The 26,703-nt window shown below is 27.4% G+C and overlaps 2 protein-coding genes across 4 annotated transcripts in view; both read left to right on the top strand.

Annotated features, from left to right (window-relative positions):
• The window catches only part of LOC100215190 (probable E3 ubiquitin-protein ligase HECTD2), a 50,032-nt gene extending 28,607 nt beyond the window's left edge, over window positions 1-21,425 (top strand). For all 3 annotated transcript variants that reach the window (XM_065794017.1, XM_065794015.1, XM_065794016.1), the window contains exons 6-21: window positions 931-995; window positions 1,376-1,421; window positions 9,747-9,856; window positions 11,285-11,430; window positions 11,616-11,730; window positions 11,944-12,043; window positions 13,535-13,642; window positions 14,481-14,613; window positions 14,698-14,786; window positions 15,129-15,290; window positions 15,876-15,950; window positions 16,166-16,253; window positions 19,816-19,922; window positions 20,603-20,718; window positions 20,916-21,065; window positions 21,160-21,425. In XM_065794017.1, the coding sequence (XP_065650089.1) occupies window positions 931-995; window positions 1,376-1,421; window positions 9,747-9,856; window positions 11,285-11,430; window positions 11,616-11,730; window positions 11,944-12,043; window positions 13,535-13,642; window positions 14,481-14,613; window positions 14,698-14,786; window positions 15,129-15,290; window positions 15,876-15,950; window positions 16,166-16,253; window positions 19,816-19,922; window positions 20,603-20,718; window positions 20,916-21,065; window positions 21,160-21,280 (1,731 nt within the window). In that variant the 3' untranslated portion in view covers window positions 21,281-21,425. The remainder of the gene's footprint in view (window positions 1-930; window positions 996-1,375; window positions 1,422-9,746; window positions 9,857-11,284; window positions 11,431-11,615; window positions 11,731-11,943; window positions 12,044-13,534; window positions 13,643-14,480; window positions 14,614-14,697; window positions 14,787-15,128; window positions 15,291-15,875; window positions 15,951-16,165; window positions 16,254-19,815; window positions 19,923-20,602; window positions 20,719-20,915; window positions 21,066-21,159) is intronic.
• A 4,276-nt stretch (window positions 21,426-25,701) lies between these two features.
• Window positions 25,702-26,481, top strand: LOC136078849 (histone-lysine N-methyltransferase SETMAR-like). Its single transcript, XM_065794664.1, has one exon. It carries the CDS (start codon window positions 25,702-25,704, stop codon window positions 26,479-26,481), a length of 780 nt encoding a protein of 259 aa, XP_065650736.1.
• Window positions 26,482-26,703: the final 222 nt, after the last annotated feature.

Genomic DNA, 26,703 nt, shown 5'->3' with positions numbered 1-26,703 from the left:
TATGTTAAAATGTTTTTTTTAAAAGATCATGTTATTAGTAAAATATGTATCAAATGATTTTATCTTAATCTTAAATTTTATATTATAATTAGATATTATATCTTTAATGTTGATGTTATGAAATTGAATGCTTTGTTTTGTATATTAATATAACATTAACAAAAAAAAAATTATATTGGGTTTTCAATCTATCAAGCTTAAAGAATATGTGTTTAACTTTATTGTATTAGTGTTAAATGTAAACCATTATTTGTTTTTGTATACCAATGTCAAATTTTTATTTAAGAATTTTTTAAAAATGATGCATTTACAGCATCATCTCTAAATTTGTTTCTTTTTGTTGACTTCTCAGTTTTATTTGTTGAGTACTCAGTTATTTGCTGGCTACTTAGAAAATAAAAATGTTTTGGGTGGGAAGTCAAATAGGAATATAATTTTTATAGTTTAAAAGTATGATCGTTTGCTGCAGATTTTTTATATCATTTTTGAAAAGATCGACATTTGAGTAGTTGTTTAGCCATTAAAAGATGTTTAAAAAATCTCCATTGAATTCTGTTTATCTCCTGTTTATCCTGTTTGGTCTCTGTATCCTGTTTTTTATCTCAATTGAATCCTGTTTGATAATCCTGTATCTTATTTTGCCATTTTAATATTTGATAATCTTATCAAAGTGAAAAGTCTATGAACTGATTTAAATTCTTTTCTTAGTACATTTTCAACTTGTTTGTTTTGAAGTAGAGTTTCTATAATGATCTATAAGTTTGAAGTTTGTTTGATTAAATTTTTTAAGTTGATTTATTTGTTTCATTTTTTTTTAAGTTTATTTATTTCATTTTTTAATCTTTTGTTATTTTTATTCAATTTTTATCTTTACTCAAAATTTAAAAATTTAAATTTCTAAAATAAACTCTTCAAAACTTTTTAACATAGCCTGAAAGTGTTAAAAAAGCTGTGCTGAGATCTATTATCAACTGCATGATGACAGAAAATAGCAGGTCAGTTGTCATTAGATACATTTCATTTAAAGATTTTATGCCAATAAATATTTGTAATTCATAATTGATTGATATAATCTAATAACCATTTTTTTAATTCATAATTATTTGTAATTCATAATTAATTGATATAATTTAATAATCAACTAAATGTATAAACAATTTGTTAAATTATATAAGAAATTAATTAAATTGAATAAACTATTTTTATATGTGCACATTAATTTTTCACTTAATTAAATTTATGTGTTTCTTGTTTGTACCATTTTTAGAGCAAATACTTTTGAATGTTTTTATTTAGTCACTATAAATAGTTAATTAGCACAAAGTTATCAGTTATTAAACAAAATATAGAATTAGTTTACAAAATGATTTTTTAGAGAGAAAAGTACAGACCAGATAAAAGCCTTGATAATCTTATTATTAGTAAGTGCATTTTTCTAAAACTTTTTTTTTAATAAATTTGTTTTTCATAGAACAAGAGTCACTAATATGTAGGAGTCTGTCTCCACCTAACTTTTAGATATTATAAGGGAAATCACTTAACTTTGACTAACTTAGACTTTGGGTAATTGTGTCATGTCAACTAATTTACACTCATGACTTTACAAGGCCATAACTTTTGAATGGTAAAATATTTTTTCACTAAATAAAAGTCTTACAGACGAATTCTAGTTGCATTTATAATGGAAGAGGTTTTATAAAATGCTAACACTGCTGCCTTTTCCTTACAAATTTTTGGACTGTAAAGTTTTGTATTTTTGGGCCAATTACGGTAAACTATATTTTCATTAAAGATTTAAATTATAAACAAAATACCTCTGCTTAATATACTTCCTAGTGGTATACCAAAAAGTTTATTAATGCACAGTAATTTTTATTTACTGCATTAATTAAAAACTTTTTTATTTTTCATTTTATTTTAATTTTTTTTATTTAAAAAAACATTTAACTAGTTGTTTGCTCAGATTCAAAATGTCAAATAATAAAAAATAATCTCACACAGATACTAGATACTTAGCTTAATCTGTCACGTAGATACTTAGCTTAAGTCACGTAGATAAACGTGACTTTCATCACGTAATAATTTTAATTCACCAACTTTAATAGAACATGCCCTCTTGGTGAATTAACTCATAAGTCTGATTGTTGTGGGGCTCTTATATTATTTGTCCGGTGCGTTATCTTTTGTTCGTTGTCTTCGTTTATTTCGTTCTCTTCGTTTATTTCTTTCTCTTCGTTTATTTCGTTCTCTTTGTTTATTTCGTTCTCTTCGTTTATTTCTTTCTCTTCGTTTATTTCTTTCTCTTTGTTTACTTGGTTCTCTTCGTTTATTTCTTTCTCTTTGTTTATTTCTTTCTCTTCGTTTATTTTGTTCTCTCCGTTTCTTTCGTTCTCTCCGTTTCTTTCGTTCTCTTCATTTGTTTCTTTCTCTTCGTTTATTTCTTTCTCTTTGTTTATTTCTTTCTCTTCGTTTATTTTGTTCTCTTTGTTTACTTCGTTCTCTTCGTTTATTTCTTCGCTTTTATTTTTCTTCGCTTCGTCAATATCCATTGCTGCAATATATGTTCGCAGTTGACAGATAAACCGTTGGTGGTTGCCATCAAATACTGGTGGCATAATGGCCGAAATAGCTTGTTGCATTCATGTATACATTTATATATATATATATTAAAAACAACTATCTGAGCGTTTTTCAACCTTTTCTTCTATTACATAAAATCCTATATAAATACAAAGTTATAATTCCCATGATAATTATAAAACTACAATAGTCATTAAAAACCATAAATGAATGCGTGACTTTCGTCACATTTATCTACATGACTTTTACCATGTATACGTAATAATTTTAATTCACCAACTTTAATAGAACAGTTATTGTCACCTGAAACAAAAAAAATATAAAGTGCAAGTCTGTTATTGTCACCTGGAACAATAAAAAATACAGTTACTCCTATATCAATATCTGAAGATAGAGGAAAAATCAAGCTGGGAAGAGTAAATGTATTGTCACCTGGAACAATGAAAATAAGGTGCAGGTCTGTTATTGGACAAAGGTTACACTGACCTTGTACTCTAACTTCAAGAAAATTTTACAGAGAAACTGGAAAAAGGTAGCGCAAACTTTTTATTCTTTATATAATATTTCAACCTTAAAACTTTGATATTTATATATCTGAAATAAAAAACTGATAACCTGGAAGTAATTTTCTTTTTACATTAAGATTTTTTACATCTTTGCTTCCTACAAAACTGCAAGCAACCACTATAAGAGTTGAAAGTTACTGGAAGAGAAAAGATGAAGTTTTTAGAGCAAGAAAACGATTCATCTATTAGGCTGTCGCAGATGTATTTTATGACTAGGCAACTCATTCTATTATCTTCCAAAGAGGGTGTAGCTCTAAAACTCAGTTTTATGGTTCTGAGGCCAGCTGGTAGTCAGGTTTCCGAATTCTGTGGTAGCACTCAGAGAGGCGGATTCTATCACCAGCTGAAAAATATCAGAGTACTAACAGTGTCATGTTGCGCATGGATAATGTCCTCGTTCGTACTTTTGATGTGCATTGTTGAGCCCAAATTTGGAGTCCTTTATTACGGCTAAGAGTTTATTAATAGTAATGAGGCAATTGTTTGGATTATTAAATAGTGTACTGAGTACTATCTTTGCTTTGAGTCAAGTTCTTTAACAAATTTAAAATGAATAAAGTACCAAAAACTATAGAACGCAAAAAACCATCCTCATCACCATCAAGTTCTCTAAATCTATCATTCACTAGGATTCATGATCTTCGAAGTAACTTTTCTTCTGTTGAGTCTTATCTCTTGCAAAGTTCAACAGACCTACTTGCTCTTTGTGAGACTAATTTGAGTTTGGTGTTCTCATCTTGTGATCTTAGTGTTGACGGTTATCTTCCTTAAATCGTAAAGACTCCAATAGTCACATGCTTAGCCTGGGCATTTACGTTTGTAAGAATTCACCCATTTGTTGGGAGACTAGGTTTGAATCCACAGACTATTCTTTTATTTGCTTTCCTTTAGCACTAATTCACTCTATTGCCTTTCTCTTTGTTCTATATTGCTCTACTTCATCTCAAGACTTCACTCTTTTCGATGTTAATTCTGATCAAGTTGACAAAGCCCTCTCTCTTTATCCATCAGCCAATATCGTTGTTGTTTGTAACTTTAATGCTCATCACACTGAATGGCTTGGCTCTAGAGTCAGTGATTCTACTGGCGTTAAAGCCCTCAACTTTTGCCTTTCCCAATCTCTAACTCAAGTAGTCAACTTTCTAACTCGCTTTCCAGACAACCCGAATCATTTACCTTCTCTACTCGACTTATGTCTTGTTTTGATCCTAGTCAGTGCTCAGTTTCTCCACATTCAGCAAATCTGTAATTCCAACTCTCTTGTATGGTTCAGACTTTTTTACCTCTCCTAAAGACAAAGCTGAATTGTTTGCTAAGAACTTTTTATCAATATCATCTCTTGATTCCACTAGTTGCGTTCTACCTGATATAGCCGTCAGATAGGTTGATCCATTGCTTTACATTCGTATCACTCCAGCTTCTGTATCAAAAGTTATTTCCTGCTTAGACTCTTCTACAGCTTGTGGTCTAGACAACATACCTGTTGTAGTCTTGCAGAAGTGTTCTTCGGAGCTGTTGCCTATACTTTTAAAACTATTCAACAAGTGCTTATCAGAGTCTTGTTTTCCAGCCTGCTGGAAAATGGCATCTGTTATCCCTATTTTATAAGTGTTACCAAAAGTGCACGATCTTATCAAGCATACATGTGAATTTCTCTAACTTATGTCACATTCCATTCCAAATAAAAAATTGGGTTTTTTATCTGAGTCAGGCCTTTGAACCTTTTTATTATGATTTTAAATGAGAGTTTATTTTGAGAGAATGGCTACAAAGTTTTAAGTAACCTTAAAGATTATCTGTAAAGTCTGCTTAAAGATGGTGATTATGAGCAGCTGTGGTGCAATGGCAGAGCACTTACCTCAAAAATGTAAGATCGTGGTTCAAACCCCACCTCCGGGCAAGTTTTGCGACATTGGTTGGGAAAGAGGTGCAAACATCCTTTTAAATGCTCTTCCGTGGTGCTCTGTGATAAGACCGTAAGGACTTCTTGGGGCACTTAAAATAAAAAGATGGATATATACAACTTTTAACTTTTTTCTTTAAAACGGTTTTAATTTAAAATTAAATATGTTATATTTTTAGAAACTATTATTAATTGTAAATGTGCATAAACATATATATTAGTGATGTACCGATAACACTTTTTTGGCCGATACCGATGCTGATGGATAGGAAAAGGCCGATACCGATGCCGATACCGATGAATTAACTAATTATTAAAGTTTTGAAGATATAAAGCCATAGAGCTTTAAATTGGGTAAATTTTTTCATGTAATCCATACTGGTGAACAAATACTTAGACCCAAATAAATAAACTTGCCTGTAAACAAAGTCAAAATAAACAATTTTTCTAAAAATTCTAAGCGATGCATAAAGTTTAGATTATTTATTATTTAATAATAATCAAAATGCAAGATAAAAGTATTAAAATGCCATCGGTAATGCATATCGGTAAATTAATAAAAAAAGGCCGATGCCGATACCGATTCCGATTGTACAAAAAGTGGCCGATTAAGCCGATGCCGATTAATCGGTACATCACTAATATATATAAACATTTATTTGTATTGTTTAAACTATTCTCTGAGAAAAAACAATTGAATTATTCTATTTAGACCAATTTTATTAATTTTTGTTTTTCAAGATAGGTAAGCTCCAGGTATGTATGATTATACTAATACAAATAATATATTTAAAAAGAAATGGCACAAGAGATGCTAGCTCTTTATAGCAGTGCCCATTATAGTATTTATAGAAAAGTGAAAGAGATGCAACATTACAATGATGTGACAATGGTTAAATTTTAGACAAGGTACAAAAATCGCATTTTTGCATCTTGTCAAAATGGCATCCTTGTCTAAAAGAGAGAGGTAATCATTTGGAGATCCACTTTAGATATGGCAACAGTATTCCATACAAGGATGGATTTAAGATTTATAGAGATAAAGAATAGAATCCAGCATCAGAAAGTGGCAAGCACAATAAAGAGATGCAAGCTTAGCAGATGCTGGTTTTGCAATGGATTTGATATATGTTTACCAAAAACAATTGGAAATAAGAATTAATCTAAGAAGACAAAGGGTAAATGACTCATCGATTACATTACCGTTTGTAAATATAGTTTTATCTGAGTTAAAGAGATTGTTGATGTAAATTAACAATCTCCCTATTTCTAGATAGGTAAAGAAGGATTCAATAGTCTTAAAGATGTTAGTTGGTACAATGTAAGAAGAAAAGACCAGCATGCGAAACTTTATCAAAGTCTTTAGAAATGTTGAGAGCTAACCTTAACCACTCTAGAGATAACCATAACCTCTCCACATCTTTCGAATGCATCATTTATTACCATTAAAAAATTTAGCATTATAACGACAAGATCAAAATCAATATTGATGATCAGAATGTTATTATATTCAAAATGAGAGATTAAGTGTTTGTTAATTCCAGAATTCTTCAAAATTTTTGAAAATAGTAATAACAGATGCTGCTTTCCAGCAGGCTGAGAAATAAGACTCTGATAAGCACTTGTTAAATAGTATAGACAACATCTCAGGAGAACACCTCTGCAAGAATATAACAGGTATGTTGTCCAAACCACAATCTATAGAAGATTCTAAGCAGGAAATCACTTTATATACAGAAGCTGGAGTGATACGAAGGTCAGGCAATAGATTAGCTTGTTTCTTGGCTATATCAGGTAGAGCGTGACTAGTAGAATCAAAAAATGAGATTAGAGAAAAGTTATTAGAAAACACTTCAGCTTTATCATCTGGTGAGGTTACAAAAACTGAATCATAAAGGAGAGAAGGAATAACAGGTTTGCCCTTATTATAGACAGTTGAAGATTCTCCAGAAGTCTCTGGAGCCTTATTTTTAAGATAAAATACAAGATTTTGTAACCTGAAAAAAATGGGCTTTGGCATTAGACAAAACCTTTTTACAATGGTTTCTAATGGTTACGATTGTTGACGGAGTTACGATATTTAAAGTTTGCACAATCTCTGGATGTTATCTATCTTGCACACCAAAAACACATGACCTGGTCATTTAACCCCCTCTTTTATGAAAGACATTGATAGAGTATTTTCAAAAATTAGATTGTAATTGTAGGAGGTACCATGGTTTTGAAAAAACTTTTACTGGTCGAAATTTTATTTCAAATAAATTATTTATGCTATGGTGAGAATCCTCAGTTGGAATAAAATATATTTTAAAATTTAAAATTATATAAAAGATTATTTGCAACTTAAGTTTCATTCTAATCAACTTTCTAAAAGTTTTTAATTATTTTAAGCTCCTTTGTGTGAAATGGTAGAAAATAGGAATGAAAGATAATTTTTTGCAATTAAACTTTGAATAAATAAGTACTTTTATTTATTTTAATTGCATACATTGTTTTTAAATATAGTTTTTATAAAAAGTTAAAAATATGTTTAATAGTCTTAAATTTTTATGACAAAATTTTTTTAATAATTTTAATGTTTACTTATTCCACATACTTTTTTAAATAGTGAAACTTTTTAAATTGAAGAAACTTAAAAAAAACTTAAAATACTTAAAAAAAAATTTTAAACTGTTTTACATGGATATTCATATTTTTGTTCATTCAATTTTATGATATTTTTCTCATTAATATAAATAAATTAGATAAATTTATATTGTAAATTTTGAATTTATTGTGTATATATAATATTGCATTAAATATGATATTTAAGGCACATTACATTTGTATTGTGCTTTCTTTAGTCATCGTTTGTATATTGCTGGTGATAATTTTAAAAGTCCTATTACCAATAGCTTGATAGCTTTTATTTAAGCCACTTGCTTGGCTTTCCAATTTTGGTCAAATAGAATATTATTTAAAAGAGTTTTTGTTGCAATATGCTATTTTAGAATTATTTCAAATAAGCAATAATATTTAATAATATTAAATAACATAGGGGCAGTGTGAGATTAGTTCACCACAAATTCATCTAGTAACTTTTGTTTTTGTGAATTTAAAAAAAGAATTTAATTCTTGTTTTTGTAAATTTTGTATTTGTAAATTAAACATTGGCATTTGTATTTAAAAAAAAATTTCTTTATACAAATATAATAATCCTTATTTATGTTTTACACAAATAAGACACGAGCGATAGGTTTAATTGCAAGTTTCATTTTTGATTTTTTTAATGTTATTTTCCGTGTACTTAACCAGCAAATTTAGGATTTTAATAGTTTATTAAAATATTTCAAAAATTGTTTGATATTAAAATGATATTAGTGAAGGTAAATGTTCAAAATGGCATTTACCTTCACTAATTTTGAAAATGCTTACTATGCAAAGATTTTTGTAACTTTACTAACTTATGACAAATATAAATAAAGAGTTATTAAACAATAAAAAATAAAAATAAAAAATAAAACAATAAAATAAACACATTAAAGGACAACTGATGTCAATTAAAAGAATGTTTTTTTAACTTTAGAATGAATAATATTGCTAGCTAATGATTATAATTTTTTTCACATAAGGAAAACAACTGTTTTCTATCAACTTATTAATTTCTTCATTGTGCGTACTAAATATGCCTTCTACGACTTACTTGTGTAAAGTGTTAAATCTTGGCAAAAAATTGACCGCTAATTGAAGAAACAAGATGAGTGTGCTACTATTGGGGAGTACCATACTCTATGTGGTACTTTCAGGGTGTGCCACACTTTGTGATTGTGCTTTTTTGTTAATGGCTATTGCAACTCTTTTTATCTTCTAAAAAGATTACAGCTCTAAAATTCAGTTTAATGTTTCTGACGTTAAACTGAATTTTAGACACTTTTTTCATAAATTCTACCACGGTTGTGGCTCAAGTGAGCTATCATTGTTCTACCCCAAAAAACGATGTAACCATGAGGTTGAGCTGTTACATTATGGTGTTATAAAATTATGGTGTTACCATGACACAAGTGAAACAATTTTTACTGAACTAGAATGAATAAAACAAATCTAAACTGAAGTAAACTACTATATTTGAGAGAAATGCTAAATTCATATTTTATATTAATAAGTTAATGATATTGAAATCAGCAATCATGTTAACTTAAAGATTAGTGAAAGAGGCAGCAAGATCAATAAATTAATGAGATTCAAAAAATTAGGTCAAAAAAAATTTATTTATTTTTAATGGTTTTTATATTTTTTTTTTTGTTAATCCTTCAATTAAGCAGCATAAAATAAAATTATTTTTTTCCTTTTTTTGCACTTTTCACAAATACACCTAAAACAAGGTAACCCTCCACAAACAAAAAGGTGAGTGCAAGGTTTAGGATAATGAAGCTCATGTGTAGGGTCAGATTTAGGGCTATGGCTGGTCCAATTAGGGTTAATGCAAGGGTCAGGTTGTTCTAACATAAATATTAACCCTAAACCCTAACCCTGACCCTCAAATAAAAATTTTTTTTATCTGTGAAAGTGTGTGTCATACCAGACATACTTATTAGAGATGTTTCAACCCATGTTCGCAATTGTGACAAGCTTAGAAAAAAGCATTTAGTTTTATTTTACGCTGCTAAACTGATGGATTACTATGTTTTTAACTGTTTAATTTTAAAATATTTGTTTAGAATCCATTGTTTGCTGGTAGCAAAACATATGTCATATTTTCTCATGTAATTCGTCAAATTTGTATGTCTCAAGTAAATGATCACCACCAGTTTATTAACTTTTTTAAACAGTAATCACTTTTATTTCATTTTATAAATTATTGTTATTGTTTTTTTTATTGTTTTTGTTATTGTTTTTGTTGTTGCTGTTGTTGTTGTTGTTGTTGTTGACGATGATGATGATGATGATGATGATGATGATGATGATGATGATGATGATGATGATGATGATGATGATGATTATAATGATGATGATGATGATGATGATGATGATGATGATGATGATGATGATGATGATGATGATGATGATGATGATGATGATGATGATGATGATGATGATGATGATGATGATGATGATGATGATGATGATGGTGATAATGATGGTGATGGTGATGATGATGATGGTGTTTCAAACATACAACCAAGCGAAAATCTTTTTGTTTTGAATTTTTTTGTGTAGTTATTAAGATGTTCCAAGAAGTCCTTACAGTTTTATAATAAAGCATCATGGATCATCATTTAACTAGGAAGTTCATTTCCATTCCAATGTAATATCTTGCCAGAGCTGACTTTGTTCTGAGCCAGAACTCTAATCATTGTGTGATTGCTGCTAAATTTCCATCACTTAATATTCTTAAAATCTCTACCATTTTGCTTTTTTTTTTAATCTCTACCCTTTATATAAAATGTTTTGAAATTCTCTTGAAGTTCGTATGTAGTCTATGGATTATATTTATTGAGTGTTTTAAAATTTAAAGTTTTAGTTAAAATTTAGAAAAGTGACTTAAGGCTAAAGTGGTAAGTTAAGAAAGATGAAGGTAGTAATGAAGAATTCATATAATTGAATTGATAAAAAATTAACTTTTGAAAAGAAAGAAAATGAAATAGTAGTTTGGTTTTTTTCCACTTTGCTTTTTATATTTAGAACCTTATTTTAAATTTATTTACACTCGAACTTTAAATTACATAGTTATAAAACTAAAACATAATCTAAAAATATTTAAATTTGGCTAAGATAATATTTATTTAATTAATATTTAATAATATTTTTTTTCTAAAAATCAAAAAGAATAAAACTATCAAGTTTCTGAAAAAACTGTAAAAAATTTTTTTGTATTGATGATCATCATCTTTAAAGCAATACCTAATCTTAGACATAATAAATATCTGAGATTAGTTGATCAAGGCTGTGTTTATAATTGAGATCAAAGCTATGTATTTTCTTTTTAAACACAGTTTTTTGTTATTGCAGTTATTTGTATGACATACAATGAGTTTGCCTCCACTAAAGTTAATGAGTCTACTCATTTCTTTAAGGTTGCTTTGCAGAGATACAAGTTGAACATAGTACTACCCTGGGCGTGGTGGGGATTGAACTGGTAACTTCTTGCTTACCAAATGAGTGGTCTACTGCTACACCAAAACCACATAAATTTTAATGTATATTTTAATTGAAATTTTTAGTTTAATAAAAAAAGTAAAAAATAGAATTATTTTAGGCTTCCTGTTAAAGAATTAAAAATAGCGATTCACCAAGTGACTTCATTTATAAGTTACAGATTATTTCCTACTAACAATGAAATAATTGAGTCAGAAATGAGCTCATGGTGGATACCAAATGCTGTAAAGGTTTTAGCATTGATGAGTATGCATGATTAAACTTATCATTATTATAATTAAATATATTTTTATGACTTTTTATTATTGTTAATGTTATTTTTAGTAATATATTATTATTATTATTTTTATTAATATTATTATTGTTGTTAATATTATTACCGCTACTACTATAATAAATGTTCTTAATATATTATTACTGTTTTTGATTAGATGCAGCTAATGAAAATAATTCCAACATTAAATTACCTCGCAGTGTATTTTACATTCGAGGATTGGAATTACTTGATTTGCTAAAAGAATATCAATCTTGGCAAATGGGAACAAAGTTGGTATTTTATTTGATTTTAATTCATTAAAAAAAAAATTAATAATTATAATGCTTTAAAAGAACTATAAGAAAAAGAAATTTGAGACTGTTTTAGATTTTTTTAGACTAATTGTTACCTTATCTTATTCAAATAAAATAATTCATTTAAGTAAAAAATATACAACTAACTTGTACTTTTTTGAAATGTTGCATAAATGTTTTTCTTTGTAGAGGGTTTTCTTTTTGCCAGTATCCTTTCTTATTGAGCTTAAGTTTGAAGCGATATATCATGCAGAAAGACAGTGAATCGAAGATGCTTCTAGAAGCTCGGGTAAACTGTTTCATTTTTTAAATGAATTTAAACAAAATCTTTAAAGTGAAAAGTCATTTGTTTCATACATATTTATTACTCTGGTTTCTAGTAATACTTGGCTCTATTGTACTGTTACATTCAGTAATTAACTTGACAACCATTGGTATGTGTGTATGTGTATGTATATATGTATGTATGCATATATGTGTATATTATGTGAATATGTTAGTTTGTCATTTTTTATACATATTTGTCATATGTTAGGTTGTCATTTTTTGTACATATATATATATATATATATATATATATATATATATATATATATATATATATATATATATATATATATATATATATATATATATATATATATATATATATATATATATATACTTTTTGCCCGCTCTATGTAGTTTTTGACATTTGGTCTTGTGAGGGTTTTGTTTACTGTTTTTGTTGTTGTTGCTATATTTTATTCAAACTCTGTTTTTTTAATTGGTTAGCGACATTCGATCTAGGTATCTACGACAGTGTTAAACTTTGTATTTTTGTTGTTTTTATAATTTTATATATGTATTTCTATATCTTATCTATTTATCTGATGGGTACCGGTTTTAGGGGCTTGTTTTTGTGATGAAGTGTCAGCATTTATCACATTGGTAGTGTAGTCGAAAACTTTGTAATTTTTTATTAGAATATAATAATTTTTATTATATAATATCATGATTTATATATTATTCTATTAATTTTTGTTAAAATTTTCATTTATATATCCTTCTATATATTTATCTTATTATGTGTGTATGCGTATATGTGTGTGTATATATATATATATTTTTTTGCACATTAACTCCATAAAAATAAAAGTGGAGAAAAGTGATGAAATAAATGTTCATTGATTTTTAAAATTCTTGTTGTGGTATGGAAAGGAAAGTATGGGGAGTGAGGGAATTCAATACCAATACTATAAAAAAAAAATTTAATTTTCATTTTTTTATAGTATTGGTATTGAATTCACATCTCTCATTTTTCATATTATTTCTTCAAAAATATTAGTGCGTTATAAATTTGGGTTAAGTTAGGATTTTTGCTGTTTGTATTGAAGTCATTTTTTACTGAAGTATGGAGCAGGTGTAAATCACTGGGTTAAGCATAAATGGCAACGATGTTTATCTGACAGGATTAACTAGGTATTAATGCTGAGCCTTTTTGAAACACTGGTAATAATAAATGCAATTCTGAGGAGAAGTTTATTACCACCACTTCATAAATTATGATTAAACAAAAGCAATTATGTTTTTCTTTATCATATACCTCCTATCATTTTATGTTTGTTGGTTTTTAATGTTGGTTTTTCTATGCATATATATGTATATGCATAGAAAAATATGTTATCTGTATGCATTTATATGTATATGCATACAGATAAAAGCTAGTGCATTTTTACAAGGTGGTAAATACAATATATTTAAAACAAAAAGTTCTTCAATTATGTTTATATAATTTTAGCAAAGTCTTGTAAATAAAGTTCGAGAGAAAAAGCGTCCAAATATGGGAATGCTGTTTTTAACACTAAATGTCCGCCGTAAATTTATTTTGGAAGATTCTCTTTCAGAGGTAAATTAATAATTGTTATAATACATATATATATAAAATTCACAATATTAAAAGCAACCTATGTTTTACTAAATGCCAAAAAATTTCTAACAATTATACTTTGCGCTGATTTTCACTTTATTTTTAATCTCCCTTGTCAAAGCGGCTCACCTAATTTTTCTGTTATGTTTTACTTTTTAGCTTTTTGTGATTTTTGTGATTTTATGTCTGTCAAATATAAAGTTCTAAAATAAAACAAAAAAATGTTTCAGATGTTTATAATACTATATGTTTCAGATGTTTATAATACTCTATGTTTCAGATGTTTATAATACTCTATGTTTCAGATGTTTATAATACTCTATGTTTCAGATGTTTATAAGACTCTATGTTTCAGATGTTTATAATACTCTATGTTTCAGATGTTTATAATACTCTATGTTTCAGATGTTTATAAGACTCTATGTTTCAGATGTTTATAAACTCTATGTTTCAGATGTTTATAATACTCTATGTTTCAGATGTTTATAATACTCTATGTTTCAGATGTTTATAATACTCTATGTTTCAGATGTTTATAATACTATATGTGTTTAAGGCGTTTTTTTTATTTTTTATTTTTTTGTTTTTAAAAAAGTTTTTCAAGTATATGTAGATAAAATATTATACATATATTATAAATAGTAATATTATAAATAGCACAAATAAAATATCCAAATGATAGAAGGTTTTGATAATTTTATAAAGAACATTTTTGCTTCAAATGTCAAATAATCAAAAAAAAGATACTTTGATTATTTGACATTGATGCTTTTACCTTTATTTAATTTGTTATTATTTATTTTTTAATGTGCTTTAGATTTCAAAAAATCATGGAGACTTAAGAAAAAAACTTCGTGTGATTTTTCAAGGGGAGCCAGCTGTTGATTTAGGTGGTGTGAGCAAGGAATGGTTTTTTCTCATAATTCAAAAGTTATTTAATGAAGATTATGGTAAAAAAGTTTTTTGCAATTTATTTAATTTAAGTTTAAGATTTTTATTAGAAGCTTGTTGAAAATAAAAATTATTTTTTTAAGGTATGTTCAAATATAACTCTGAAACTAAATTGTGGTGGTTTAATGCATCCTGTAAAGAGAATTATAAAGAATTTAACTTGTGTGGTGTTGTATCTTTTTTCTGAAATTTAATTTAAGAGTGTAAATTTTTTAAGAGAAAATATATATTATATATATTATATTTGAATGATGATTTTAATGATTATATTATATATTATATATATATATATATATATATATATATATATATATTTATATATATATATATATATATATATATATGTGTGTGTGTGTGTGTGTGTGTATATATATATATATATAAATGATGAAAAAAAAGAGTCATGAGTATATCTGTTAAATATAGTTAAATATTGTAGAGTCATGAGTATATCTGTTAAATATTTGTGTTTTGTTAAAAGGCTTCGAAAAAAATATCTTTAATTTAAAAACAGCTCATTGGTTTAGCTATGTACAATGGTATTAACCTAAATATTGGTTTCCCCCCATGTTTGTATAAAAAACTTTTAAGCCCTGCTGTGGTGCCATACAACAATCCACATGCATTAGTTGGAGTAGCTCCAATGGATATAGAAGAGTTCAAACAAGTTTATCCAGTAATTAATTCAATTTTTTATGAATTTAGTTAATAAAGTATGGTTAATTTATCACAAATAAAAACAGAATATACAGCAAAATAAACTTGTTATAAATTATTATAATTTATTATAAATAAGATAAATTTATTATATATAAAAATAGTACTTGCAGTACAATAAATTTATTTTAAATACATACAGTACAATTAATTTGCATACATTTTTATTTTTTATACAATTTATATTAATAGTTTCATGTAATTCCAAGTATGACTATTAAATTTTGAAATAAGATTCAGTTTTTTGTAACCTATAAAAAATGTTTACTTACCATGTACTTCAATGTATTTCAATACACTTACTGTGTATTGAAATAATATCTCGCATAGTAATCTGTGTGACAATAGTTAAATGGTAAATACATCTTGAAAAGTATCTTTAATTGTCAACTTATGTATTAGCACGTTACTAATATATACATATATATATATGTATGTATATATATATATATATATATATATATATATATATATATATATATATATATATATATATATATATATATATATGTATATGTATAATACTTTTACTTTTATGTATTAGGATTTGGCAAATGGTTTGAAAGAACTTCTTTTTTATGAAGGAAATGTAGAGGAAGATTTATGTCAAACTTTCCAGGTTTACATACATAATTTTTTATAATAGTGCATTTGTTTAGGCTTTCTTGTCCCCATTTTAGCTTTTAAAGAGTTCCAAATGTTTGTTATTGAATTTTCATGAATTTTCTTTATCTTAAGCATTAATAGTATGCTATCTCTATCATCTCAATATGCTAATAATATCTCCATCTGTCTCAAATATATATCTTTAAAATAATACATTAAGTGTTTTAGGTTTCTTTCACTGAATATGGAGTTGTACAGACACGAATATTAAAACCAAATGGTGAATCTATACCTGTAACCAATGACAACAAGAAGGGTATGCTATTGCTATTTTATCTTTATTATTTGAAAAGTTTTTAAATAAATTAACATCAAATAATTAACATTAAATAAATTAACATCAATAAATGTTTCAATTTCTCTTATAAAATAAGTGTTGAAGATGCTTAGAGTTAAAAATTAAAGAATTAATTGAACATAATAAACAATAGTAAAAATCATAACTAAACTATAGATTTAATTATTTTTTCAAAATGTAAAATATTTAAGCTTAAAGTTTATTCAAAGTTATTAAAAAAATATTTTATATTATTAGTATTTGATACCTTAAGAACTATACTTTATTCTTTTTATTGATTTATCATTAAATAAATATTATGTACATAGTGTGTTTAGTAATTATTTAGTAATTAATTTAGTCCAATATTATTGCTCATTATGATAGATGTCACCTTAAATTGGCTCATATGACAAAATAATAACAATGATATAGATGTAAAAAGAAATATAATAAATATATAATTAACTTACTTTCTAGTTCTTTCTATGATTTATACTATTTGCTCAAATAAGCAAAATTTAAATATTAGTAATAATTTCTATTTATACTGTATAAACACTGTTTATACAGTATTGTGAAAAAGTTTCAAATAAAATTAATTTTCATTCTAAAGATAATAAAATAATCTTTTTTTTCAAACAATAGAACATATTTTTATGAAAAAAAAATTAAAAACATATTTTTATGAAAAAAAAATTAAAAACATATTTTTATGAAAAAAAAATTAAAAACATATTTTTATGAAAAAAAAATTAAAAACATATTTTTATGAAGAAAAAATTAAAAACATATTTTTATGAAAAAAAAATTAAAAACATATTTTTATGAAAAAAAAATTAAAAACATATTTTTATGAAAAAAAAATTAAAAACATATTTTTATGAAAAAAAAATTAAAAACATATTTTTATGAAGAAAAAAAAAAAAGAATATACTAAATAAATGAAAAAGAAGACATTTTTTGTAAAAATTAATAGAACCTATAAAAATAAGGATTAAATATTGTGTGTTAATTTTTTTAAATATTTTTTTTGTGAAAAAGTTAAGAACCACAAAAAATTTTTTGTGCTAAATGTGGCGAAAGTGTCTTTTTTTAATCTATTTTTACCTTTTTTATTTAAATATTTTATTAATGACCTAAGTCATTACCAAAAAACCAATAAAAGTATTAAAAAAAAAGAATTAAATTTCAAACAAAATTTTTTTTTTTTCTTTTGAAAAAATGAGCAGAAAAACTATTACCTATGAAGATCGTGTAGAAGTGGTGCATTTTCACCAGGAAGGTAAAACCGCTTCTGAAATCGGAAAAATAATAAAGCGATCACATAGTTCGTTGCTAACAATCATCAAAAGATTTAAAGAGACAAAATCTTATGTTGATTGCCATTGTTCTGGAAAACCGCATTTGGCAACACCCAATAATGATCGCCTTTTAATCAGGTTGGCAAAAAAAATCGAACCATGCCATTCCATGAATTTAGAAGGGAATGGGTATCAAGCATCGGCATCACTAATAGCTAACAATATGTTATGGAAAAAAGCTGTTCTAAAACCGCGACTTACCAAATAACATATAAAAAAGTGAAAAGAATGTTGCGAAACGTCAAAGAACAGTCTAAAGAAAAATGGAGGACAGTAATGTTCAGTGATGAGTTAAATATCAAGGTTGATAACCGAAAAAACCGAATTATGATTTGCAGGCAGCCTTCAGAAAAACATAATCTCGATTGTATTGTTCAAAGAACAAAATAAGGTAGCAGGTCGGTTGGAATATGGTGCTGCATGACATATTATGGTCTTCCTATGTTTAAATTAGAGCTAAGCGTTCTGTTTATTTTTCAGCAAGACAATGCACCATGTCACAGGGCTAAAATTGTCTCTGAATGGTTCAAAAACAAAAGTATTGAGCATCTAACTTGGCCACCAAATAGCCCAGATCTAAATTGCATTGAAAATCTTTGGAGTTGGCTTGATAAAGAGGTTGCCAAGAGAGAACCAAAGAGCCTTGAGGAGTTGTGCAATATTTTACTAACAGTACTTGGAAATGTTCCTAAATATATTTTAAAGAATTTAATAGACTCAATGCCAAATCGCATAAATGAGTGCTTAAAAATTCATGGTAGAATTACACGGTATTAGGTAAAAATTACCATTTTTTGTTCTGTGGTTCTTAACTTTTTCACAATTTTTTTAAAATAAAAATTACCTATAAATTACTTTAAATACATTTTTTTTACTTGTTTAAAAGTTTTTGTCATTATTATTATTTTTTATTTTGTCTTTTTTATAAAATTTATTATTATTTTTTTTATCAGAAAAATAAAAATAAATTATGATTTGTTTTTTGGTAGTTCTTAAATTTTTCACAATACTGTATATCAAAATATTAACCAACTTGTCAGATAATATCAATTTAACTAGTCTTGTATGTCCTTGAAGATACAGTAGCAAAATGTTCTGGTAACAATCCATCACTGTTTTATATAGCTGGTGACTTTAATGGTATGATATAAAACCACTATGCAAAAAATACTACTTATGAAAAATAAACCTTTATTCAACTTGAGTAACAGTGTCTTAATTTTGTCTTGCTTTGACATTATTCTAACAATCGCATCTGCGTTGTAAGTGTAATATTGCCAAAAAATTAACATCACTGACCCCTTTTTTGTTTTTTATTTATTAATTTTGAAAATCTTTTTTTTTTTTTTGACCTTTTATCATGAACGAAGTATAAAAATACCATATTGTTATTAAATCTATCAAAACAATCAAAACATAGCTAATCTGCAGCCATACGTAATCCGGTTATTGATGCGGTTTCTGTCATACAACAACTTAACATGCGTAGTATTCTTAAAAATCTTGACTCTGATCCGCTTAATTCATTTTAAGTTTTCCAGAATGCAATACATGAGGCAAAAAATAGACATCAGCCACTGGAGTCTATTCAAAGCTTCAAAGAATGAATGACTTTACAATGCTTATGAATGAATGACTTTACAATGCATAAAATAGTATTTGCACAAGGCCGATCTTTACAATCAAGTTATTATTATTATGTTAATATTAATGCTTAACTCGTTGCTATTGTTAAAACATGAATAAATATAATTTTTGAATCTTTAAATATTTTTTATTAATAAGAATAGTAAATAGTTACATAGGCGCCGGCTACTGACCTCAATTTTCAGTTTACTTTGAGATACTCAAACTCGTTAAATTAAAACCAGCCAATCGATTCATTAGATTCAAAAAATATATTAGAAGAAAGTAGTTTGTCATCACCCAAGAGAGAGGTAATCAGATTAGCTAAATTATTGATTACATCTTTTGATATTGATTGATTCAATAAATTACTATGCGGTTTAGAGTACTGAACTTCATCATGTTCATCCAATTTTTTAAGTTAATATTTAAGCATACTTTTAACCTAAATAATAATTGTTACTCAGTTTTTGTATTTCATCAATTTTTATTTTTTGTTGATAATGTATTACCAAATAACAAATCACCAACTTTTTTTGATATTTTTTTAGAGTATGTGAGTTTGTATATCGATTATTTTATGAATAAATGCATATACCAGCAATTTTATTCTTTTTATCATGGATTTCACAGTGTGTGTGCATCTAATGCATTATTGGTAATTTTTTATTGTTGTAATTTTTCTATAAATATAGTTATAGTTTGTTTCTTAGTTATTGTTTTTGTTTACAAATTATTTGTATTTTGCTATTTCTTAAAAATAAACTGTAATTAAGATTGGGTAAAACAATATTATATATATAAGTAATACTCCTTTTTTCCAAACATATTTTTTATTAAGAAATATAAAAGTTATATATACCAAACAATTTATTAAGAAAAATAAGATATACCAACCAAACATTTTGTTTACTAGGAAATATAAAAGTTATATCAACGTTATATCTATATCAGTTATATTTATAGTTATATCAAAATTATACCAAATATTTTGTTGATTAATAAATATAAAAGGTGTATCAATTTTTTCAAATCAAATTTTTTTAATTTGCATAATGTGATATTAACCTGCATCACCTAGGAAACCATTTTGAATAATTTTTTTTTTGATTAATTGAACTTGATAGAACACAAAAATCTTTTGTTAGGATATTTCTTTTTACTCTAGTGAATAACTTTTTAAGTGGAATTATTGCAAACTAATTTTTTAATCTCCAATAGCGTTGATATTCTTCACAGGATAATTACCGCTTTTTGCATAAGTTTAGTGTTTTACGTTTAGTTACTTTTTGCATAAGCAGTTTATTATTTACGTTTGTACTTTTGATTTTCATTTAGCTTCTTCGTCCAGACGAAGTTGAAACCTTAGTTATTGGTGATACGGATTTTAATATTTGTGATTTAGAAAAAGTAACGAAGTATGATGGCTATCGCTATTCGGATACTGTTATCAGGTTTTTAATTATTTGTGTTTTAATTAGGTAAATATTTCATCATATATTTTTAAAAATAGATTGCGTATTTTAAATTTTTTTGTTAGTTTATTTAACCACAAATAAGCTCTGTAAATACATGCATACATTACAACACTCACAATACATGTAACATGCAACATGCATACATAATACCAAACAGCTTATTTATTTTAAAGGAATTTGTGGGACGTCCTATATTCGTATACACAAAAGCAACAAAGGAAGTTTTTGTTTTTTTGCACTGGAAGTGATAGGATTCCCATCGGTGGTGTTAAAGAAATTAACTTTAAAGTGACAAAAGTCAGTGGTGCGAACGCGACTCAAATGTAATTTGAACAATTTGTGCTTTTTATTGATTTTTTATATATTTTTATTTTAATAAATTTATTTTATGATTTTAATAATAGAAATTTATTTTAGGCTTCCCGTTGCGCACACTTGTTTTAATCAACTCTGTTTACCTATGTACAAGGCTCGCAAAACACTTGCTAAAAAACTAACTATAGCAATTGAAAACGGCGAAGGGTTTGGATTAGAATGACTCGTATCTACGATATTTATTGTGAGAAAATTAATTTATGATTAAGCAATATTAATTATTTGTATATAATTTTTATATAATATTACTCAAAATTTATTACTGTATTTGTATATAATATTTATATGAGAGAGTTAAGTTTTGCGAGTCTTTTTTCTAAAAGTTTATGCTTACAATGTTTTTACTTACGATCTTTGAAATAGTAATGGATGTCTGTACTGAATGTCGGATGCCAGCACTAAATGTCGGATGTCAGTACTGAATGTCGAATGTCAGTACTAAAAGTTGGATATCAATACTGAATGTCGAATGTTAGTACTGAATGATGGATGTCAGTACTGAATGTTGGATGCCGGTACTGTATTTTGGTTTAAATATTACTAAATTATGTCAGTATAGTCTGAACTTGATTGAAAATGTGTCTTAAGTGTTGTTTCATATGCTCAAAACTCTATACGATTTATGCATACTTTTTTTTATACTTAAGGTTCACCACCAAATATTTTCTAAAAATCTGCAAAAAAATCTGGTATTCAGCTCATTTGATGTATATTTTAATTTTGATTAACAGTAAAAAAGTTATGTTATAAAATAAAAAGTTAGGAAATCAACATTTCTTATTTAGAAAATTAACAGCATACTTGTTAAAACTTATGTCATGGCTTTTTATTTTTGTTTTCATTATTTTAAAGAAAATTATTTGAATGGGGTTGTACCATCTTAATTTTATAAATCGAAAATTTGAATTAATTTATAAGAGCCAAAAGTAACTGAGAATTAGTACAAATTATAATAACCCGATATGAAATCCAAAACTATATCCGATATGAAATCCAAAACGAAAATCAATTAATAGATGTTAAGGATGCCGGTGTCTAAAAAATTGATAGATCTTAAGGTGCTCAATTGATAGATGTTAAGGTGCTGATGTCTAAAAAATATTTTTTAAGTTTAAAATTACTCACAATACTCGAAAAGTGCAATAGAAGTTATTTAACACACAATAATTGAAATACTCGAGAAGTTAATTAACACACAATACTCGAAACATACAAAAACTCGAAATGCAATAATACACTATACTTGGAAAAAAGCAATAGAAGTTAGTTAAATAGATTCTTTCGCGAAAATATTTACTGATTAAACAATTCCGTTAATAACAATGATAAAACTTTACTTAACTCAAGTAAATATAAATTGCAGAATACAGAACTTTTGTCACTCAATTTTTACAAGTAAGCATTTAATAAATGTGCGCAACAAATTTTAGAAGACGTAATTATTAATAACTAGTTATAAAGATAAAAATGTAAATAAAATTATTGAATATATTAAATAAAAGCTAAAAAAAAAAAAAAAAAATCAGAAAATTGTCTTAATTTATTTTAATAATCTTAAAATCCAATCGTCAACACCACATCTAGAATATTTAGCTTACATGTGTAGAGTATATGTAAAAAATACCATGCTTTATGTCAATATATATTTCAAGTTATTATATTTTGAATTGACCCATTAAAACGAGCATTTTCCGATAAAAACGAGGCGCAATTTATGTCATTTTCATTGATATAAATTTTCCTTTTTTTCTTGGTTTTCAACAATTTTGAATATTTGGCTGTGCACCTTAATTCATCTTGTGTATTCGTATTTTTCTTTCATTAGTTCGTCTCGTATTCATTATTTACTATTATTATTATAATACTTTAATTGAGTTCAGAGCCACCGCATATTGCTGGTGTCTCTGGTTGGTCGGGTAAAAAAATAAATAAATAAATAAACGCTTAATACAAACTACAGATAAATTTGGGGTTTTTTAGTCAATGTCTTTAAAAGTGTAAGAACCCGTGGAAATCTAAAAAAAAAAGTTTATTTAATATCAACAACCAATCTAATACTTGTTATCAGGTTTTTAAATTAAAATAAAGAGGTATAATACTTTACTATATATATTTATTCAATATGCTTCTCCCTTGAAACTGTAGATATAAGAAAAAGATTATTGGCTGATGTAAAGAAAAGACGATTAAACGGCGAAAATGTTTATGTCAGGTATGACAAAATTATTGTTTCAAAAAACTCTTTTTCTAAACTTGGTGTAAAAAAATCAAACGAATATTAACATATTTAAATAAATATCTAGTTTTTGTGAAAAATTGCAGAAAATAATTTTTTTAAATGTTTTTGATATAGGGGAAGGTTGCATATATTGAGCATGATAACAATCTATTGTTATTTTAAAACCGAAATATTATAATATTTATATTTATATTTTTGCAGATTATTATAATTTGATCTTTCCTCTTAAAGAATATTAATGAATAGCTCATTAAAAAAAAATCTTTATACCAAAAATTTCCAACACACAAATTTGCATTATTTCCAACACACTCGATCATCTTATCTTAGGAAACCAGTTTCTTATGATGAGCTTTTTTAATGGAACTAAAAAAAACTCAAAATAACAAAAAAAATAATCGCACAAAAAAGTTAAATAAAATTATATCTTTAAGGACTATACTTAAGTAAAAAGTAATTATCTCAACCATAAAAAAATAACAATAATAAATCTTTCCTAACTGTAAAAAAGTTTGCGATACTATTTTTTGAAAAAACTTTCGCCCTTAAAATACCAAAATAAAGCTCCGCGGAGAACAACTTTAAAAAAACGGTAGAAACTTAATTCCAGTGAGCAAATCCAGGTTTCGCTTTTTTTATAAAATCCTGACCCAAATATAATAAGTGCTTGAACATCGAATTCGTTTTTAATAGGGATAAGTTATAACAAATTTGATTTAAAAATGCGTTGATTTAAGGACGTTGATATAGGCGTTGAATTGGAAACAAAAAATCGACGTTGAAATATCAACAGCGGTTTAACAACAGTAGATTAACGTTGAACTGACATTGATTTACAAACGTTGACCTGAGCGTTGATTTAAAAATAAGAAACCGGCGTTGAAATATCAACATTGATTCAACATAAAAAAAAAACAACGTTGAACTGATGCTACGTTTTCGAAAGATAACACTTAAAAAGTTTGACAAATGGGGGTGATGGGGTAATTTAATTTTCATTTTCGCAACTACTTTTACACTCATTAGACTCAAATATCACATTCTACTTCACAGTCATCATCATCTTGATTATCTTTGTCAGCTTCATCTAGATTATCTTTGTCAAAAACATTTATTAACTTCTTCATCTTCTTTTTCGAGGTTGTAAGATTTTTGTTTACCTCCATTTAAAACGATAAGGTGCATACTTCAAGCAGGAGGCTAATAATGTCCGAGTTTCTTTGCCTGTTGCTTTTGCATAACAGCGTTTAATCGATTCCAGAAAATAAATGCAAAAATATTCAAATTTGATGAAGCAAATAACTCTGTACAGAAGGGAGAAAAGAAAATATTCAATTTTATAATATTTCGTATGAATACATGAAGTTTACAATTTTCACGTAAACTGATTTATTTACTATTTTAATTTGTTTTAATATAAAGAAAAGTTATAACTATTTTTTGTAAATTTAACTTAACTCAATTATTTTTAAGAGCCAGCCATGAAAGATATTTATGTGTATGTATATGTATATATATATATATATATATATATATATATATATATATATATATATATATATATATATATATATATATATATATATATATATATATATATGCATATATATATATATATATATATATATATGTATATATATATATATATATATATATATATATATATATATATATATATATATATATATATGTCAGGTAAGGTTATTCGCTACTGGTTTGTAGCTGGACCATGTCAGGTTAGGCCATCCTGCTACTGGTAACATGTAACCTAGTACAATCTGCTTCATGTCCTGCTGCCTTGTAGGATGCTCCGTTTTAGGCAAAGGCTATGAGAGTCCAACTCGGACATAAAACATCCCCTGCCTTGGGGCTCTTGGTTGAGTAAAGGCTAGAAATGATGTCTCGATAAAAGTACTCATCTTGGGTAGATGCTAAATGCATCCGTAATCTACTGTCTTGTAGAAGGCCTCCTAGGCAAAGACTTAAGGGGTAAACAGATTCTATCTGTTGACCAGCCTTGCACCCCTTCTTCAGCCAATAGGCTGGCACAGATGTATTTTTAATACATTGTTTCCAGTATAGGATGTTGATTGCTGGATCTTCTTGACTCAATGCATTGGTTTTGTGTCTCTGTTTTTATAACTAAAGAACTCATTCTATTAGGTAACCAAAAAAGTTCGTGCGGTTTTTGGTAATTGAATTGTTTTTAGCATTTTTTACAACACCCACATCGCACAAGGCAAGTAGCTTTGTTGCGTAATAGAACGCGTGTGTCACGCGCAGTTGCTGCATATATAGTGTAGGCTTGTAACGAGCTTACAGGAAAGGTTTTGTGTAAAGAAAGGATGGCAACCCAACCAACGATTATTCGATCTTGCTTACTTTACGAGTTCAAACTTGGAAGGAATGCAATACAAGCGGCCAAAAACATCTGCACAGCATTTGGAGAAGGTACAGTAAGTGAACGCACAGCACAGAAATGGTTTCAGCGATTCTCTTCGGGAGATGAGTCCATCGAAGACCTGCCGCGTTCTGGACGCCCATTGTTGGTTGATGAGGAGGAACTGAAGGACGCTGTCGAGTCTGACTCCAGCCAAACTTGCCAAGAACTTGCAGTGAGGTTTGCTGTGAGTGTTGAAACCATCCGCCTGCATCTGCATGCGATTGGGAAAGCGTGGAAGCTGAGTCGGTGGGTTCCGCACAAATTGTCGATCAACAACAAGAAGCAACGGCTTACGATCTGCACATCACTCTTATCACGCCACAATGTTGAGCCTTTTCTTGATCGTTTATTGACATGCGACGAAAAATGGATTGTGTACAACAATACCAAGCGTTGCTACCATTGGTTGTCCCCCGATGACCCCATCCCAAAGACACCCAAGCCCAATCTCCACGAGCGGAAGGTTTTGCTCTGCATTTGGTGGACTACAGCTGGTGTGGTGCATTACGAGCTGCTCCCAACAGGCCAAACCATTACTGGACTGGTCTACTCAGCACAGCTGCAACGAGTTCACGACCTGTTGCTTGTAAAGCAGCCTGCACTGGTGCACAGGAGAGGAGTTCTGCTTCTCCACGACAACGCGAGACCGCACACCGCTCGCGTGACTCAGGACAAGCTCTAAAGCCTTGGTTGGGAGAGTTTGCCTCATCCACCATACTCGCCAGACCTCTCCCCTACTGATTTCCATTTTTTCCTTTCCCTGGGAAATCATTTAAAAGGACAGCAGTTCCGAGACCAGGACGCGGTTGAAATGGAGTTGAAAGCTTTTATAGACTCAAAGGACCGAGAATTTTTTAAAAGTGGAATAAATAAGCTTGTTTTACGTTGGGAAAAGGTTTTAGAT

This window comes from Hydra vulgaris, chromosome 03 (genome assembly GCF_038396675.1).
Source record: "Hydra vulgaris chromosome 03, alternate assembly HydraT2T_AEP".
In the NCBI taxonomy this organism is placed as follows: Eukaryota; Metazoa; Cnidaria; class Hydrozoa; order Anthoathecata; family Hydridae; genus Hydra; species Hydra vulgaris.
The sequence above is the reverse complement of the archived record's forward strand: the minus strand, read 5'-3'. Positions and strand labels throughout refer to the sequence as shown.

Bases quoted from the DNA above. Each gene is read 5' to 3' on its own strand.
- LOC136078849 (XM_065794664.1), top strand. From the start codon at position 25,702: ATGGCAACCCAACCAACGATTATTCGATCTTGCTTACTTTACGAGTTC.